Source organism: Neoarius graeffei, chromosome 27 (assembly GCF_027579695.1).
Source record: "Neoarius graeffei isolate fNeoGra1 chromosome 27, fNeoGra1.pri, whole genome shotgun sequence".
NCBI classification, from domain to species: domain Eukaryota; kingdom Metazoa; phylum Chordata; class Actinopteri; order Siluriformes; family Ariidae; genus Neoarius; species Neoarius graeffei.
In genome coordinates this window covers 40,951,716-40,971,584 of record NC_083595.1, presented here as the reverse complement: position 1 = coordinate 40,971,584, position 19,869 = coordinate 40,951,716, and the positions used below count along the sequence as shown (strand labels likewise).

At 44.8% G+C, this 19,869-nt stretch overlaps 1 protein-coding gene across 2 annotated transcripts in view; it reads right to left on the bottom strand.

Annotated features, from left to right (window-relative positions):
- The window catches only part of itga11a (integrin, alpha 11a), a 133,037-nt gene that overhangs the window by 68,129 nt on the left and 45,039 nt on the right, over positions 1–19,869 (bottom strand). For both annotated transcript variants that reach the window (XM_060912055.1, XM_060912056.1), the window contains exons 6-10: positions 19,585–19,712; positions 18,468–18,616; positions 11,785–11,929; positions 4,778–4,943; positions 4,443–4,513 (exon numbers count right to left, since the gene is read on the bottom strand). In XM_060912055.1, coding sequence (XP_060768038.1) covers positions 4,443–4,513; positions 4,778–4,943; positions 11,785–11,929; positions 18,468–18,616; positions 19,585–19,712 — 659 coding nt within the window. The remainder of the gene's footprint in view (positions 1–4,442; positions 4,514–4,777; positions 4,944–11,784; positions 11,930–18,467; positions 18,617–19,584; positions 19,713–19,869) is intronic.

The window sequence follows — 19,869 nt, the reverse complement described above, 5'->3', positions numbered from 1 at the left end:
CGGTGCTCAGGATAAACAAAATGTTATTAAATGGCATTGAAATAACTTCTTAGTCTGTTGAGACATGGCCCGTTATAAATTTGCTGTTACCAGGCAATGACCAAGAACTGTATTATTAGGGTCGGTGTAGTTGTAGCAGTGTATTAGCAACTAGCTGTTAGCACTAGCTAATGTCAACAACATCGTAGCTAGTATGTTACTGTAGCAATATTTACGTTCAGTCATTTGGATGACTGTTAAAACCTTTCAGTCTCAAGTTTTTCCTTTACTGTATTTACTAGTTTACTGAGCTAGCGCGCTCGGGCAAGCCGGGAGCCATCGCGCGCTCTGCGGCCGAGCCGGGAGCCATCGCGCGCTCTGCGGCCGAGCCGGGAGCCATCGCGCGCTCTGCGGCCGAGCCGGGAGCCATCGCGCGCTCTCCGGCCGAGCCGGGAGCCATCGCGCGCTCTCCGGCCGAGCCGGGAGCCATCGCGCGCTTTGCGGCCGAGCCGGGAGCCATCGCGCGCTCTGCGGCCGAGCCGGGAGCCATCGCGCGCTCTGCGGCCGAGCCGGGAGCCATCGCGCGCTCGGCGGCCGAGCCGGGAGCCATCGCGCGCTCGCTCAGTAAACTAGTAAATCCAGTAAAGGAAAAACTTGAGACTGAAAGGTTTTAACAGTCATCCAAATGACTGAACGTAAATATTGCTACAGTAACATACTAGCTACTGTTGTTGACATTAGCTAGCTTGCCGTCCAAAATGGTGGACACCGGGGCGTCACGTGACCCTGTGACGTCAGGTGAAATACCTCAATAGTGAGCTCATTGGTAAAATGAAAAAAAAAAACCCACGCTTTTGGACACTAGTCCGTCGCGCTGGTATTTGCGTCATTACTGTTGCACAATTAAAACGTACCAGATAAGTTGGCTGGTGGGTTTTCAAAAAAATAAATACATGCATGTATTTTTGTGATAGATTATACTGAGCGTATTTCCCACATTAATCAATACAAAGTACCTGCATCTTTCAGTTTTTTTTAAATCAAGGCTGAATACTTTCTTCTTTGCTGCTGCCTTTTATTAAATCAAATTTGAGACTTTTAATTTGATTTCTTTCAGTGTGACTGCAATGCATGATGGGATATATTGCTTTGGTTAGTGACCATCGGTTGTACACTACTTTTCGTGATGCCTTGTGGGATACTTTGAGTGCACTATATAGGGTGTAAATAATCCTCACTAAAGTTTCGGACAGTGCTACAAAATGGCGCCCCTGCTATATTGTGCCCTATATAGTGAGTAGGGAGCGATTTCGGACACAGGGACTGCGTAAGGTTCAGACCAAACAGTGTTCAAAGTTTTCAAAAGTACATTGTATAATGGCCTGGATCTGACTTTTCATGAGAACGATCAAGCTGAATCTAATTTTATGATGGATAATACAAACCCCATTTCCAGAAAAGTTGGGATATTTTCCAAAATCTAATAAAAACAAAACTCTGATTTGTTAATTCACATGAACCTTTATTTAACTGACAAAAGTACAAAGAAAAGATTTTCAATAGTTTTACTGACCAACTTAATTGTATTTTGTAAATATAAATGAAGATAGAATTTGATCCCTGCAACACACTCAAAAATAGATGGGACAAAAGTATTATTATCATTATATTACATCACATTCCCTTTTAATAATAATTTTTAATCGTATAGGAACTGAAGATACTAATTGTTGCAGTTTTGCAATTGGAATTTTTGTCCATTCTTGCTAGATACAAGACTTCAGCTGCTCAACAGTCCGTGGTCACTGTTGTCTGAGTCTCCTCTTCATGATGCACCATACATTCTCAATAGGAGACAGATCTGGCCTGACAACAGGCCAGTCAAGCACATGCACTCTGTGTCTAGGAAGCCATGCTGTTAACCCCATGCAGAATGAGGTCTGGCATTATCCTGCTGAAATAAGCATGGACTTCCTGGGAAGAGACGTCGCCTTGATGGCAACATGTCTCTAAAATCCCAATATATGCCTCAATGTCTCTTCACACACATGCAACTCACACATGCCGTGGGCACTGATGCTCCCATCACAGATCATCTCAGATGCTGGCTTTTGCATCTTTCTCTGATAACGAACTGGATAGTCGTGTTCACCTTTGGCACTCAGAACTAGATGTCCAGTTTTCCCAAAAACAAGATGAAATGCGGCCTCATCTGACCACAGTACACGTTTCTACTGTCTTTCGGTCCATGTAAGATGAGTTTGGACCCAGAGAAATCAGCAATATTTCTGCATAGAATTGATTAATGGCTTCCTCCTTGTGTATAACAGTCTGATGTTGCATTTCTGGACGCAGCAGCAGACTGTATTAAGTGACAATGGTTTTCCGAAATACTCCCGAGCCCATTTGGCTATATTTGTCACATTAGCATGACGATTTCTCAGGCAGTGCCGCCTGAGGGCTCGAAGGTTGCACACATACAACAGTGGTTTCTGACCTTGCCCTTTACACACTGAGATGTATCCGAATTCCCTGAATCCTTTCACAATATTATGTAGTGTAGATTTTGAAATACCTAAATTCTCTGCAATCTTTCATTGAGAAATTATCTTTTTGAATTAACTGACAATTCTCTCATGAATTTTGGCACAAAGGGTTGAGCCACGACCCATCCTTGCTTGCAGAGACTGAGCCTTTGGTGCTGCTCCTTTTATACCCAATCATAATACCCTCACCTGTTACCAACTAACCTGCTTAGTGTGGAATCTTCCAAAATGGTGTTACGTGAATATACTATTAACTTTTCAGTCTTATTTTGCCTCTGTCCCAACTTTTTTGTGTAGTGCAGGTATCAAATTCTAACTTTGCTTATATTTACAAAATATGATTAAGTTGGTCAGTAGAACTATTGAAAATCATTTATTTGTACTTTTGTCAGTTAAATAAAGGTTGACATGAATTAACAAATCACTGATTTTTTGTTTTATTGCATTTCGGAAAATATATTAACTTTTCTGGAAATGGGGTTTATACTTAGCAGACAGGCTAATCAGATGAAAGTAAGTTGCAATGTCCCATTTTCCTTTTCTAACAAGGAATCATTTGAGAATACAAACCATATGTGAGACAGTATCTTCCATTGTTGGGATACTGGCATGTTAGATCATCAATAAGAAGGCTTAACCAGACAATATGATGTCATTAAACAGTACTATTGCATTAATGTGTTTTTAAAGGGCTTGGGAATTAGCAAACAGCTGTCTCCATTATTTAGATGTTCATGCATCATTAGTGACTGTGCTGAGTTAGATGCTTGGTGTTATGAGATGGAAATTAGCATAGTTAACTCCAGCATTTTTATATAGTGGGAGTGTTGCCTGCTGTTGTGCAACAACTGTTCAACAATGTCTAGATATGCCAATTTTCAGGTACAAAAAGTAATCATAACTAAGATAAACACTCTGGTCCTATAATGAGTTAAACCTCGCTCATATCACCAATGACTGAAAACATAACAAAACATAAATAAGCAATCAAGACCACATGGAACACTGGAATATGTGCACCCTGAGCCATATTTTAACAGGCCAGATTCCAGTTTCAGTGAAAACCATCTGAGGATTTGTGGGACAATTTTCTGCTACAGCTCAAAGATACTTTCCAATATGTTAACCCCCTTGTCAACATTCAGGTGGCTTCTTATTAAGCAAGTGCTATTCCAGGCATTGGGTTTACTGACAGATGAGATTTCCAGCCGTCTCATGCTTACCATCTGCAGTTTTCCTATCTATTTCATTCCCACAAAAATCAAACGATTATATACTAATAATTCCTACAGCAGGTCGGGTCTCATTTGTGGTGATGGATTGGAAAATTGGAGCAGTTGCATCAGCAGTGTGACTTCGACATTAATGAAGATATGTAGTGTTCCACCGAGCAATGAGACTTGGAAAGACAAAAAAAACCCCAAACCAAAAACCCAACAGGTACAGTCTGGAATAGGCTTTTGGGTTTTGGATGAATGGTTGCTGATGGTTACAGTAGGGAGTGTGGAATTCTCGAGGACAAGCCAGCTGTGTCAACTCATGAGCCAAGGATTCTCACTCTGCTATCAGCTGCGGGCCGAAAAGAAAAATTCACTGGGGGAAAAAAACGACCTACTATTCTCTCTGTCTCTCTTGTGAAACACTTCCTCTTCTACTTGCTACTATTCCTCCCCTGGGAACAGGAAGCAAGGCCGTTTTTTCACATCTTATGGAACAGGGATTGGAAAAATCCTTCTATGCATCATCAGGGACAGACTGGAGGGAGTCATAGATCATGATGACCTCAAGATTCACAGAGAGAATGAAGGCTGAATTTAGGGAGGGCATGTGAATAAAAAAAGATGTGGAAAATCAGCTTGTGTACTAAAAGAGTGGAAGAGACTAGACAAACATAGACAAACAAATAGCGATGCTTACCTCAACGACATGTGTGGAGAAACCAGCTTGAGACATCTGGAGACCAAATGCTGTCCCGTTCTTACTGGTTCCTAGAATAAGAGTCAGTAGTGAGCTTCAAGGGAGCTGGCGATCTCCTTTATTGGCTTAGAACTCCCTACACAGCATTTCAGCTTAAATCTTAGAGCATCTTAACATGAGTTATGACACAGAACATATTTCACCGTGAAAAGAGAGTGCTTAAGATTTGCTCCAGAGAGATTTACACTGAAGCCCACTGCGGAGATGGTGCAAATATTTCTTTTCAGTGTAGTGTTGATATAAAGCATCACAGTGTGTGGTGCCCTTGTAGCTACCTTCCAAACTGAATATCCTCTCCCCCAAAGCATCCACAATGTCTTTCAAGGCAGCTTCATCAGTCACGTTGAAAAAATGCTTATCATCAGGATCAGTGGCAATGTCTTTGATTTCTTTCAGAAAAGCCTTTGCATCAATCCCTCTGCGATTATAGTAGCCAAGGACCTGGAAAGAAATAATGTGGACAGAGTCAGAGAGAACTTCCACTCATAGATTATTAGACAGTCTGGAGCCATGGGCAGAGCTAAGTGGTGCCAAGGGATGGCCAATGCCACCTTAGCTGTGATAGACTAGACTGAATTATAAGAGAATGCCCATTATAATATCTCTGGGAAATTTGAAATTTCATTTCATCATTGTCCCCATAGTGAGAACTGTCAACAACTGTAATGTTGTGTCGGAATGAGCATGTTTAGCTACGTAACACAGAAGCAAACTACTATTCCCTGACCTCACTGACCACAACAAACAAACAGGTGAGCAAACATTGGCCAAACTTATTTATGTTTAGCTATTGTACTAACAATAGTATTAAATATTTAAATAATATTGGCTGGCATTGAGTGGTATATCAGATATATTCCATTCAGCTAGCATGATATACCAATACCATGCTAGCTGAATGGAATATATCTGCTATACCATGAAAAAAGCCAGCCAATATTATTATTATTATTCTCATCTCATTATCTCTAGCCGCTTTATCCTTCTACAGGGTCGCAGGCAAGCTGGAGCCTATCCCAGCTGACTACGGGCGAAAGGCGGGGTACACCCTGGACAAGTCGCCAGGTCATCACAGGGCTGACACATAGACACAGACAACCATTCACACTCACATTCACACCTATGGTCAATTTAGAGTCACCAGTTAACCTAACCTGCATGTCTTTGGACTGTGGGGGAAACCGGAGCACCCGGAGGAAACCCACGCGGACACGGGGAGAACATGCAAACTCCACACAGCAAGGCCCTCGCCGGCCCCGGGGCTCGAACCCAGGACCTTCTTGCTGTGAGGCGACAGCGCTAACCACTACACCACCGTGCCGCCCATTATTATTATTATTATTATGCATACACATTCCTTTCAGGTGTTCAATGCGTATCTCTTTCAAAATTCTCTCAAAATCTTCTGTATTAAACGAAGCAAACCTGGTGGCCATGTTTGTTTACAAATTGTCACAGTCGCTCATTAGCACAGAAGTTTTACGTCTCTGACATGTCTCTTTTACAGTTTTTCGATGTCCGTTGGTATGTTTTTCTCTTGTAAATATGTGTGAAGAATATCTAATGAAGTTTTGGTAGCCTTTCAGGTGTTCAACGTGTCTTTCTCTTTCCCTGTGAACAAAGAAATACTAATGAGCGACTGTGACAATTTGTAAACAAACATGGCCACCAGGTTTGCTTCGTTTAATACAGAAGATTTTGAGAGAATTTTGAAAGAGATACGCGTTGAACACCTGAAAGGAATGTGTATGCATAATAATAATAATAATAATAATAATAATAATAATATTGGCACATGGCGGCACGGTGGTGTAGTGGTTAGCGCTGTCGCCTCACAGCAAGAAGGTCCTGGGTTCGAGCCCCGGGGCCGGCGAGGGCCTTTCTGTGTGGAGTTTGCATGTTCTCCCCGTGTCCGCGTGGGTTTCCTCCGGGTGCTCCGGTTTCCCCCACAGTCCAAAGACATGCAGGTTAGGTTAACTGGTGACTCTAAATTGACCATAGGTGTGAATGTGAGTGTGAATGGTTGTCTGTGTCTATGTGTCAGCCCTGTGATGACCTGGCGACTTGTCCAGGGTGTACCCCGCCTTTCGCCCGTAGTCAGCTGGGATAGGCTCCAGCTTGCCTGCGACCCTGTAGAAGGATAAAGCGGCTAGAGATAATGAGATGAGATGAGATATTGGCACATGCACAGCAGAAAACTTTCTCACTGGATATTTGCATCAGCTCCAATGTGTGATGTCATGTTGTCTCAACAACCATGCAATATCATAAGCTACATTCAACGCTCATTCTCCATTGGGTAGAGTGACATACAGTAATGCATGTAGGATAAGCAATATGCTAACAATATTGCATGCTATCAAACCAAATGAATGAAACCCACTAGAAGGGAATAGAATAAAAGTTTTTATTCCATGGAAAAAATGTCCTGTATACATAATAATTGGAGATATTGAATTCCTTCAGTGTTTTTTTTTTTTTTGGGCTACAAGTCAGAGTTTGGGATATAAGTCAGAGTGCTAACCTCCTAGTGGTATTCCCTGGGCAACAGCTACAGCAATAACCCTGAGTTGCGATACCATTGGGAGCATGGAACCTTGCTAGGTTCCCTCTGCTCCTGGCAGGTTCAACCATGGTGGGACGGTTCCCAGAGGAGCTGCTGCTGGCTAATAGCACCTGCACTCCACTTATAGCTGTCCAGGGCCAATCACCTGTTCAGTTGCCAGCGCGAACCAAAACAATTCTAACTAATATAACGATTACGAGAATCACAAAGAAATATCCACGAACTAGATTGAAGGTAGCCAGACAGACATCCCTTCCAGACCCTACGATGGGTCAGCAGGAACCTGGAACACCATCACAGAATGTTGATCCTGATATGTCTCGTCTATCTACCTTCAAACCACTTGTAATATCGACCTACAATGTGCGCACACTCCACCAGAAAGGGAAGACCCACCAGTTATTCATGGGCTTAAATGATGCAGGTGTTGACATTGTTGGCATTCAAGAGCACCTACTGAAGAATTATGGTCAGATGACAAGAATTGGGTCCTTATCTATAGTTCAGCCACAGACCAAAGACTTGGAGGTGTTGGTCTTGTAGTTTCGAAACACATATACAAGTGTTTACAAAGTGTTAACTCTGTCAGTCAGAGAATATTGACTGCCACATTCCATGGTAACCCTCGGCTTACAGCCACAATCATCTACGCACTGACTGAGTCTGCCAGCCCAGCAGACAAGGATGACTTCTACAGTACGCTTAGAGACCAGCTAGATATGGTGAAGAAGCATGACAAGCACCTTGTTATTGGTGACTTTAATGCCAGAATTGGACAGGACAGTCACGTATCCCATCCAACAGTAATAGGACCCCATTGCTTCTACAGCGAGACAAACAACAACAGTGACCGCCTAGTGAACTTGTGCCAAGAACACAAGCTCCGTCCAGCACAGACAAGATTCCTCCAACCTAGAAGATGTCTCTGGACCTGGATGCACCCAGGTGGCTCCACTCATCAGCTTGACCACATTCTAATCAACAGCAAATGGGTGAACTCATTACGGAACTGTAGAGCCTACAACTCGGTAGAGTTGGATTCAGACCATCGTATCCTAAGTATATTGCTCACCGCCAGTCTCCGTACATCCAAAAGGAAACCATGACAAAGGCCTAAGTTCAACTGGAGGAAGTTAAGGGTAGCCCAAACAAGGGAGGAATTTCGGATCGAGCTTTCAAACTGATTCAAGGAGCTTAAATGTGACGAGGCCTCATCATCAATCACTGAGAGGTATGCCCAGTGGGAGAAGATTGTAGCAGAAACAGCAGAAAAGGTGGTAGGAAAATGCAAACCTTGTGGAATGCCCAGCTGGGTGTCAGATAAGACCCTGGAATTATGTGACCAGAGAAGCAAAGCAAAGAGAAAATTCCTGCTTGCAAGGAATCAGTCAAAAGAGACATGGAGGCAACTAAATACGAGTTTAAATGAGTCCTACAGGTGTGATGAGCTTGCCTTTACACAGCAACAAAAAGAAGACCTTGAAGAAGCAGACAAAAAAGGTGACCACATCTCCACGTGGAAAATTATCAACTTAATCTCTGGCCAGAACAGAAGAGCCAACCAAAAGGTAAAGAAGCGAGATGGAACAGCCCCGTCTAGCAACAACGAGCTTCTCGCTGAATGGAGACAGTACTTTTCAGACCTACTGAACAATGACAGCAGACCAAAAACATCTGTTCTCCCACCACCAGCCGACCAGGACCTGTGTCGACCCACCCACACTAGAGGAAACAGTCAAGGCCATCAAAAGCATGAAGAACAACAAAGCTGCTGGCCTGGACTGTGCGATCACTGCAGAAGCCCTTTGAGGGGGTGAAGACGTAATGGCAAGCACAATACATACATTCTGCTCTGAAGTTTTTGTAACATTTACCCCACCTGAGCAATGGACCACAAATGTCATAGTTCCTTTGCCAAAGAAAGGGGATCTCAGCCTCATGACCAACTACAGAGGGATTACCCTAATGTCCATAGCTGCCAAGGTCAACAAGATACTGTTAATGAGGATAAGAGACCATGTTGACCCAATTCTGAGGAACAACCAGGCCAGCTTCCGTCAAGGCAGAAGCTGTACCCAGCAAATACAGATCCTACGGAGGATCATTGAAGCCTTTCAAACCCACCAACTGTCACTTGTCATCACATTTATAGACTTCAAGAAAGCATTTGACTCCATCAATAGGAATGCCATGTTTGCTGTTCTACGTCACTATAGTATCCCGGTTGTCATTGTCAATGCCATCAGTGTACTTTACAACAATTCTAAAAGTGTTGTCATGGTGGATGGTAACATTTCTGATCCACTCCAAGTCACCACAGGGGTGCTGCAAGGGGATGTTCTTGCCACCTTCTTGTTCACTGTGGTCATTGACTTCCTAATGAAAAAATCAACTGAAGACACTGACTCCGGTATAGTTACTCATCCTCGTCAGTCCAGAAGATATCCAGCCAAAATCTTAAATGATCTGGATTTTGCTGACGACATTGCCTTGCTGGAGTCTTCTATACCTAAAGCACAGGTACAACTTACCAGAACTGCTGCTGCAGGAAAACAACTAGGCCTCACCATTAGCATTCTCAAAACTGAGTATATGACCATCAACTGCAACCCACAGCCACCACTGGAAGTGTATGGTCAGCCTATTAAACATGCATCAAACTTTAAATATCTAGGATCCCCGATGACATCCAGTAAGAACGATTTTACCAGGCGAAGGGCACTTGCATGGACCGCTTTTTGGAAACTTCAAAAGATCTGGAGAAGCCCATCATTCCCCACCGCTACAAAAATCAAGCTCTTTAATGTCACTTGTGTCAGTGCTTTTATATGGATGTGAATCCTGGGTACTGTCGCTTGACATGGAGCACAAGATAAATGCATTTGCCACATCCTGCTTCAGAGTTATGCTGAACATTAAGCGCCTTGATCATGTAAGCAACGCACAGATATACAAGGTGACAAACACCCAGCCTCTCATCACAAAGTCAGACAGCGACAATTGCGTTTTATTGGACACACCCTCAGGATGTCCCTAGAGGAGCCAATCAAGACATATGCCCTGTATGTCCCAACCCATGGCAAAAGACGCCCAGGACATCAGAAGACGAGCTACCTGACCTACGTTCAGAACCTGCTGGGGGATGCAGAGGGTGACCTGATCCCCGATACTATTGCTGCACTGGCTGCTGACCTTCAGTCGTGGACGAAACTTGTGATCGACTGCTCTGCAGCCGACTGATGATGATGATGATGATGATGATGATGAGTGTTTTTTAGAGACTGTTAGCAAATGATTTTGAATTCATAACACTAACATGCTTCATAAAATGCAGCCTAATTTAATGCTAACTATGAATTTTTGTAGCTTGCTAGACATCAAATAAATGCTGCTTAGGTGTGTGCCTTTTATGTTTGATAGGTCATACACAGATGGGGTAGCCACATATGACATCATCTGTGGATGTGGGTTAGTATTTTGTCCTGCCTTAGATTGCCACCCCAAGAAAGTCATTGGCTCTAACTTGGTCATACCACTGTAAAAAACAACAGTCCTCAGTTTTCCTCAGGGTTCATGCTAACTCAACTTCTTTGACCTGGCTGTCTTTAAGAAAGGGTTAGACCTTTATCTACCAGGGAATGAGCCAGTGCCACAAGTCCTGTCAAAGACAACTGAAATGCAACCTGAACTCTAATTAACTTGTTAGAGGTCTGGGCCCTTGATCAGGAGTAGACCTTGGTGCACCAACCCTGTAGATTTGGAACAGAAGACACACTTTGGGACTTTGGATAGTTAATCTATCATAGCGTCTTCATGTTCTACTTGGACCCCTCTCTGACACAAAAACCCCCTGGTGGAAGGTTCTACATAAACTAAGTGGGTTCTCCAGAGGGACAGCCTGAAGAGATCTTAAGGGTATTAGATTGAATTGAATTGAATTGAATTGAATTGAATTGAATTGAAGAAGGTTTTAAAGAGACACTAAGAACCTGTAACTGTCCAAAGAACCAGAAAAACACTTGGTCCCATAGGGATAAAATTAACAAACCAGGGTCTAGAAAGTAAACTCACTTCGCACACCCTCCTCAATGTTTATTTAGATGGCAAATTGTTCTATGTTTGCTGAAAGATGGTTACATCCAGTATGCAAGCATTCTTTCGTTTGTCCATCTGAGGGGACTATTAAAGGTTCTCTGTACAGTAGAACCCCATTCAGAAAGTTTCATATTAATTATCCAAAGAACCATTGAGAAACACTTACCTGTAAAAGTCTAGCTTATATAACGGATTCTTGTATTTGAAACATTTAGTAAAACCTAAACTTTCCACTGTGGTGTTCGACAAGAAACCATTTAAGGATTCCTACAGAGAATACCAAAGAGCACTTTAGAGTGCAAGACAACATTTTTAAGTAATTTTCTAAGAGTGTACATTCTCAGCTCTAAGACAGGATATTGAGAAATCTAGCTGCTTTATGTCATGGTAATTGTTAGCATTGCCTAACACTGAACAAGCTGCTATGGGCTTCAGTTTTTATCACACTGAGGAAATTTTGTGGTTCAGTGAAATGTTCTTGTTTTTTTTTTTTTTTCATTTCACTAGGATTTTGCTTCAGTGTTTGGATTGGAACCATCCACAGACTTTTATCCAAGCAAAAATAACAAGGAGAAATTAAGGACATAGAATGTCAGGGAAACATAAAGAAGACTGACTCACAGCAATGGCATATCGAACAATGCCGTCTTTCTCACAGTCCTCGATGACCTGCTTCAGGTTTGGGCTGTCATGTGATTCTCCGTCTGTTATGACAATCATGACCTTCTTGGCTCCTCTCCTTCCACCCTGTTTAAAGGCCTGAGATCTAGGAATAAGTGTAACGGTAAAAATCCGATCCCTTTAGCTGTTTAGAGATTAGAAATTTAGCAATTACAAAGCAAATACTCCAGTTTCACATATTCAGTACCATTTATTTGTGAATGCAGGAAGTAACCCTTCCTGAAAATGCTGCAATGTACATTATATATAAAAGTAATATATTATATAACATACATAATGTCTTATAATGTCTGACACTAAATGTTCAAGGCAATGATAATAATGGATTATGATAACTGTTCACAATAAGGCAGATAGTAGATAATGTCTTAATGTCTTAATAAAAAAACTAAATAAAAAGTTCACATCACTTAAAGCCTGCCCTTGCATAATGCTTTATTTAGATAATATTGGTTGGCTTTTTTTCATGGTATATCAGATATATTCCATTCAGCTAGCATGATATTGAACGAGTGAAAGACGAGTTCAATATCATGCTAGCTGAATGGAATGCAATATCATTGGGTTCCATTGGGTAGAGTGATGTAATACACATAGGATAAGCAATAGGCTAACAATATTGCATGCTATCAAATCAAATGAATGATTCCCGTGAGAAGGAAATAGAATGCATGTTTTTATTTCATCGAAAAAGTGTCCTGTATGTATAATATGTTCTGTCCATAATATATATTTCATATTTCGACAAGTTTCGTATTAATACACTTGTTTTAATGCTGATTTTATATTAACAATACACCTGGTGGATACACCATATAAATATTTAAAAAGCATGTAAACACTTATATGTTGAAGCTTTCTGTATGGGGTTTATTTCAGATTTTTGGAAGGAGCCTCCACAGTCAGGTAAAGTTATCACTTCCAGTTTTCCACCATGGGAAAGTCTTCAAAATGGAAGTGTTTGCAATTTCCCAATAACATGACAAGCTGCCTTTTTGGCAGCAAACTTAACTATGAACAGATAAAATCTATGATGTATTGTTCTTCAGTAAAAACAAATGTTAATTAACAAATTTCTGTGGTATAAGACAGATAAAAGGTATATAATAATATTAATATATAATAAATAGGCCTATAATATTCCACTACAGGGTGGTAGTGTTAGGACTTGGACTGTTTTGGCCTCTAGAGGCCGCTGTTATTTCCTTTTCGTGTCTTGTTTATTTTGGCCTCTAGAGGCCGCCACTGTTCCTGTGTTTTGTGTTTTTGTTAATTGCCTGTTAGTCCTAATTATCTTCACCTGTGTCCTTAATTAGTTTGTGTATTTATACCCCTGAGTTCAGTCCTCTTGTCACGGAGTCTTTGTGCTGTTATGTTTATCTCCAGTTTCCTTTGTACTGTGTTTTGTGGATCTTCTGAGCTTTTGCATTTTTGCCTTTTTCTTTTTGAATTATACTCTTTGTTTTTGTTTTGCCCTGGATTGTATATAGTGTACATAGTATAAATAAACCTTTTGTTACTTTTTCTACTTCCGCCTCACGCCTCTGCATTTGAGTCATTCCCCTGGTGGCCTAGTGGGGGTTTGCTGGATCATCACACCAACGAACCAGGTTCGAATCCCAGCAAAACCCTAACAGAAAGACTCCGTCATGACCGACTCAGCAGAGGCTGCTTCAACTGTTTACCCGGCCAACCTTCAGGGAATTATGGCAGCTTTGACACGCTTCGGAGCGACCATGGACGCTCATGGACGTACGCTCACCAGCCAACGTGAGGCCCTTGCTCGCCACGAGGAACTGCTTCAGCAAATTGGGAACACCCTGGCACAGCTGACATCTCTGCCTGCATCTCCTGCTCCTGATCCAGTTCCTGCTCCTGATCCAGCTCCCACTCCTGCTCCAGTGCCTCCTGCCATGCTGCCTTCTTCACCTCGCGAACCCAGCCTTCCTGCACCACAGAGGTATGACGGCAAGCACAGTGAGTGCCGAGAGTTCCTTACCCAGTGTCAACTCACCTTTGAGCTTCAGCCTACCACCTACACTACGGATCGCCGCAAGATTGCCTTTGTGATCACCTTATTAGCTGGTAAGGCGCGAGCCTGGGCTACTGCTATCTGGCAAAGACAGGGACCTGAGTGCTTTGATTTCCAGCTGTTTTCTGAAGAGATGCTTCGGGTCTTCGATCAGGCAGACATCAGTACCGACGCAGCCCGAAAGCTCATGTCCATCCGGCAAGGAGGAAGCGTCGCAGATTACGCCATCTCGTTCCGAACACTCGCAGCAGTAAGTGGATGGAACGAGACTGCCCTGGTGTCAGCCTTCCACCATGGTCTGTCTGACCCCATCAAGGACGGTCTGACCTCTATTGGATGCCCAAGTGACCTCGAAACCCTCATCTCACATGCTATTCGTCTGGACAACAGGATGAGAGAACGCCACCAAGCCTTGAGCCCCCCCAGCCTCCCTACCTCTACCTGGAGACCGTCTACCTCCTTCAGTGACTGTCCAGAACCCATGCAAGTGGGTCGTACTCGCCTCTCCGCATCTGAGAGGGAGCGCAGAAGGAGGGACAAGTGCTGCATCTACTGTGGCAAGCCTGGTCACTTCCGAGCATCATGTCCCGAACTCTTGGGAAAAGGACCGCCCCGTCCAGCCGAGGGAGGGTTGTGACGGGGCCTACCCTCTCTCCCGGACTCCCTGGCCAAGGAATCTACATCCCGGTCTCCATCTCCTGGGGTGAGTCTGTCCACTCTTGTCAAGCTTTGATAGACTCAGGGGCGGCTGGGAACTTTATGGATATTCACTTCGCCCAAAGCATCAATATACCTACTGCACCTCTTGAAGTCCCTCTGTCTGTGTCTGCCCTCGATGGCCAAGCGTTAGGTGATGGAAGAGTCACCCAAGTTACTTCTCCAGTCTTCCTCCAGTCTCAAGGTCACAAGGAAGAAATATCCCTGCACCTGATTCCTTCACCTGAGTTCCCAGTTATTCTAGGCCTTCCTTGGCTTATTCGCCACAACCCTCGCATAGACTGGGTAACAAGCCAGGTTGTGGAATGGGGCCCTGCATTCCATGCCTCTTGTCTGCTCTCTAGCTCTCCTGTGTCTCCTGCCGAGCCCCCTGATCTCACCGAGTTATCTCAAGTTCCCACAGAGTACTGGGATCTCAAGGAGGTATTCAGCAAGAGCAGGGCCGCCGTTCTTCCTCCGCACCGGGCCTACGACTGTGCCATCGACTTGCTCCCTGGGACTACCCCTCCTCGTGGCAGACTGTTTTCCCTCTCTCAGCCAGAACGCAAGGCTATGGAGGAATACCTCAAAGACGCCCTGGTCTCTGGGTTCATTCAACCCTCCACCTCACCTGCTGGTGCCGGCTTCTTCTTTGTCGGCAAGAAGGATGGGGGGCTTCGACCATGTATTGACTACAGGGGCCTGAACAAGATCACTGTGCGCAACCGATATCCCCTTCCGCTGATGTCCACTGCTTTCGACCTGCTCCAAGGCGCCACCGTCTTCACCAAGTTGGACCTACGGAACGCATACCACCTCATCCGTATCCGACAGGGAGACGAGTGGAAGACTGCCTTTAACACCCCGTCTGGGCACTACGAATACCAGGTGATGCCCTTCGGACTCACCAACGCACCAGCTGTTTTTCAGGCCCTAATCAACGACGTCTTAAGGGACATGATTAACCTGTACGTCTTTGTCTACCTCGATGACATCCTTATCTTTTCCAAGACCATGCAGGAGCACCACCACCATGTCCGCCAGGTTCTCCAGAGGCTGCTACAGAACAATCTGTTCGCCAAGGCCCAGAAATGCGAATTTCATGTTCCCGAGGTCTCCTTTCTGGGATTTATTGTACGGACAGGCCAACTCCAAATGGACCCTGCCAAGACCCTGGCCGTCCGGGACTGGCCTACTCCCAAGTCCGTTAAGGAGGTTCAGCGGTTCTTAGGATTCACTAACTTCTACCGCAAGTTCATCAGGAACTTCAGTTCTGTGGCAGCACCCATGTCAGACCTCACCAAAGGGACAGGTGGATCTTATGGCTGGTCTCCTCAGGCAGGAAAGGCGTTCAAAGACCTCAAGGCCCGCTTCTGCACGGCACCCATTCTGGTCCTCCCGGACACCTCCCAACCATTCATCGTGGAGGTGGACGCCTCGGACAGTGGTGTCGGCGCGGTACTCTCTCAACGTTCGGAAGGAAAGCTGCACCCCTGCGCTTACTTCTCCCACCGCCTGAGTCCTGCGGAGTCCCGGTACAATGTGGGGGATCGAGAACTGTTAGCGGTCAAACTGGCCCTTGAGGAGTGGAGGCACTGGCTGGAGGGAGCGCAACATCCATTCCTGGTTTGGACTGACCACAAGAACCTGGAGTACCTCCAGCAAGCCAAGAGACTGAACCCTCGACAGGCTAGGTGGGCCCTGTTTTTCAGTCGGTTTGACTTCACCCTCTCGTACCGTCCCGGCTCCAAGAACACCAAACCTGATGCACTGTCCAGGCTGTTCTCTGCCACTAACAGGGAGAATGAAGTCGGGCCTATTATCCCGGTGTCCCGGATTGTGGCCCCTGTCCGCTGGGGTATTGAGGAGGCTGTTCGACGAGCCCAACGCCAGGACCCCGGTCCTGGGACGGGGCCACCGGGCCTCTTGTACGTCCCACATCAAGCCCGGGCCAAGGTTCTCCAGTGGGGTCACTCTTCCCCTCTCACCGCCCACCCGGGAGCTCGGAGGACCCTGGACTTCCTGAAAAGACGCTTCTGGTGGCCTAACATGGAGCAGGAAGTAAGGTCATTTGTCCTGTCCTGTGAGGTTTGCACCAGAACCAAGAACCCACGACAGCGTCCCCAGGGTCTCCTGCATCCTCTGACCATTCCCCGGCGTCCCTGGTCCCACGTGGCAGTCGACTTCATCACGGGTCTCCCTGAGTCACAAGGTAACATGGTCATTTTGGTCATTGTTGACAGATTCTCCAAGGCCTGCCGCTTCATACCTCTGTGCAAACTCCCCTCTGCTCTTGAAACAGCGAAACTTATATTTAATCATGTCTTCCGAGTCTTTGGTCTTCCACAGGACATCGTCTCAGACCGAGGGCCCCAGTTCTCCTCCCGAGTGTGGCACGGGTTCTGCAAGGTCATCGGAGCCACTGCCAGCCTCTCCTCTGGGTTTCACCCACAGTCCAATGGTCAGACGGAGAGGCTCAACCAGGACCTGGAAACCACCCTGCGAGGCCTGGCTATGGATAACCCGACATCGTGGAGCACCTGGCTGCCATGGGCAGAGTACGCCCACAACACCCTGCAGTCATCGGCCACCAAGTTGTCGCCATTCCAGTGCCAATTCGGGTTCCAGCCACCTCTGTTCCCGGACCAGGAGGAGGACGCGGGGGTGCCCTCGGTCAACCAATATGTGAGACGGTGTCGCAAGACCTGGAGCAAGGTCAGGAAGACCCTCATACAGACCTCCAGAACCAACCAGACTCAGGCCAACCGCCACAGAAGACCTGCACACACTTTCCGCCCTGGGCAGCGGGTTTGGCTGTCCACTAAGGACCTTCCGCTGCGGGTGGAGAACCGCAAGCTTGTTCCTCGCTACATTGGCCCCTTCAAGGTGGTGTGCAGGGTGAACCCTGTCTCCTACCGGCTCCAGTTGCCCCGGACTCTGAGGATCAACCCCACTTTCCATGTTTCCCTGTTGCGGCCTGTACTGACGTCTACGTATGCCCCTGCCCCTAGGAACCCCCCACCCCCCCGCATCTTCCAGGGGCAGACTGTGTTCACTGTGCATCGCCTGCTTGACTCCCGCCGGGTCCGCGGCGGGTTGCAATATCTGGTGGACTGGGAGGGCTATGGTCCTGAGGAGCGCTGCTGGGTTCCTGCTCGGGATGTCCTAGATAAAGAACTGTGTCGGGACTTCCATTCGGCCCATCCGGATCGCCCTGGGAACGTCAGGAGACGCTCCTAGAGGGGGGGGTCCTGTTAGGACTTGGACTGTTTTGGCCTCTAGAGGCCGCTGTTATTTCCTTTTCGTGTCTTGTTTATTTTGGCCTCTAGAGGCCGCCACTGTTCCTGTGTTTTGTGTTTTTGTTAATTGCCTGTTAGTCCTAATTATCTTCACCTGTGTCCTTAATTAGTTTGTGTATTTATACCCCTGAGTTCAGTCCTCTTGTCACGGAGTCTTTGTGCTGTTATGTTTATCTCCAGTTTCCTTTGTACTGTGTTTTGTGGATCTTCTGAGCTTTTGCATTTTTGCCTTTTTCTTTTTGAATTATACTCTTTGTTTTTGTTTTGCCCTGGATTGTATATAGTGTACATAGTATAAATAAACCTTTTGTTACTTTTTCTACTTCCGCCTCACGCCTCTGCATTTGAGTCATTCCCCTGGTGGCCTAGTGGGGGTTTGCTGGATCATCACACCAACGAACCAGGTTCGAATCCCAGCAAAACCCTAACAGGTAGTAGTAATACCTTCACCTTCCAGTATATCCCTTTGTTTTAGTCCTTACTTATAACGCATTAGGAGTAAAGGATTCACAGGATGTGTTGCAGTGTTTGCTTTGTGTAGGTATTTTGCATAATCCCTCGTGCCTACAGTATGTAGGAGTACATGTTCATCGTACCGTGCTACATTGATGCCTAAAGCAGTGTTGGTTTCCTCTCCTCCTCTCTGTTCGATTTGTCGAGCCGCCTTCACCACATCCTCCACTGAGCGGTAATCATTTAGCTGGAACTCAGTCACCACCTTTTCCCCATACTGTAGCACACCAACCTACCAAACACACACACACACACACACACACACACAAGTAAATATCTCACGTAAAAATTATTTGATATGCATAGTACACAAGTGCATTTGTGCTATTATTTTGGTGATGCAGTGTATAGATAGATAGATAGATAGATAGATAGATAGATAGATAGATAGATAGATAGAACTTCATTGTCATTCACCTGTACATTCAAAATGCACATTTGAACAAAATTTCGTTGAACAAACTTGAGTGAGCAAGCGAGTGGGGGACTGACAGCATCCATACATCCCAGTTTACCAAAACACTATGTCTGAGGACCCTCCAGATCTACTCCTTTACCTCATGAACACCATTAACACAAGGCTGGACTAAACAGATATGTTTTCAGCGTAGACTTAAATGCTGAGACTGTGTTTGATTCCTGAACATTACTTGTCAGGCTGTTCCATAACTGTGGGGCTTTGTAAGAAAAGCCTCTGCCCCCTGATGTAGCCTTCACTATACGAGGTACCAGCAGATAGCCTGCACCTTTTGATCTAAGTAGGTGTGGCGGGTCATAGAGGAGCAGAAGTTCACTCAGGTACTGTGGTGCAAGACCATTCAGTGCTTTAAAGGTCAATAGTAGTATTTTATAATCAATACGAAATTTGATTGGGAGCCAATGCAGTGTGGATAAGACAGGCGTGACTGCCGCATATAATTATTGCACATAATCCAGTAACCAAAAATACCAAATTTACAAGTAAATACTGAAAAAAAGCCTCAATAAAATAATATTCTATAGAATATTATATTACTGTTAAAATAATATTCTATAGAATATTAGCTTTTATGTGCTGTACATGAATAAATAAAACTGATTAATAATAACTTTATTGGTCTAAAGCAAGAGTAGGTTCAGGTGGATATCATTTGAAAATGCATTTGAAAATGAGTTGAAGACTATCATAAGCATTGCATACTATTTGAATACAAACTCTACCTGGATCTGCCCTGGTCCGATGTAAAATTTCTGCAGGATGTTGATGAGAAAGTCTTGCACTTCATACCATGGATAAATGGAATTAGATCCATCCAGAACAATAACTATATCCATGTAAGTCTCACATCCTGAAAAAACAAACAGACAAACAAACAAACAAACAAACAAACAAAAAACCCATTTGCAATCAAGAGACAATTTGCAAATTAGACTGTTGTGACTTAGGTTTGAGTTTTATTTAGAAACGAAATACCACAAGCGGAGAAGATCTCAAGGCTGTCAGTT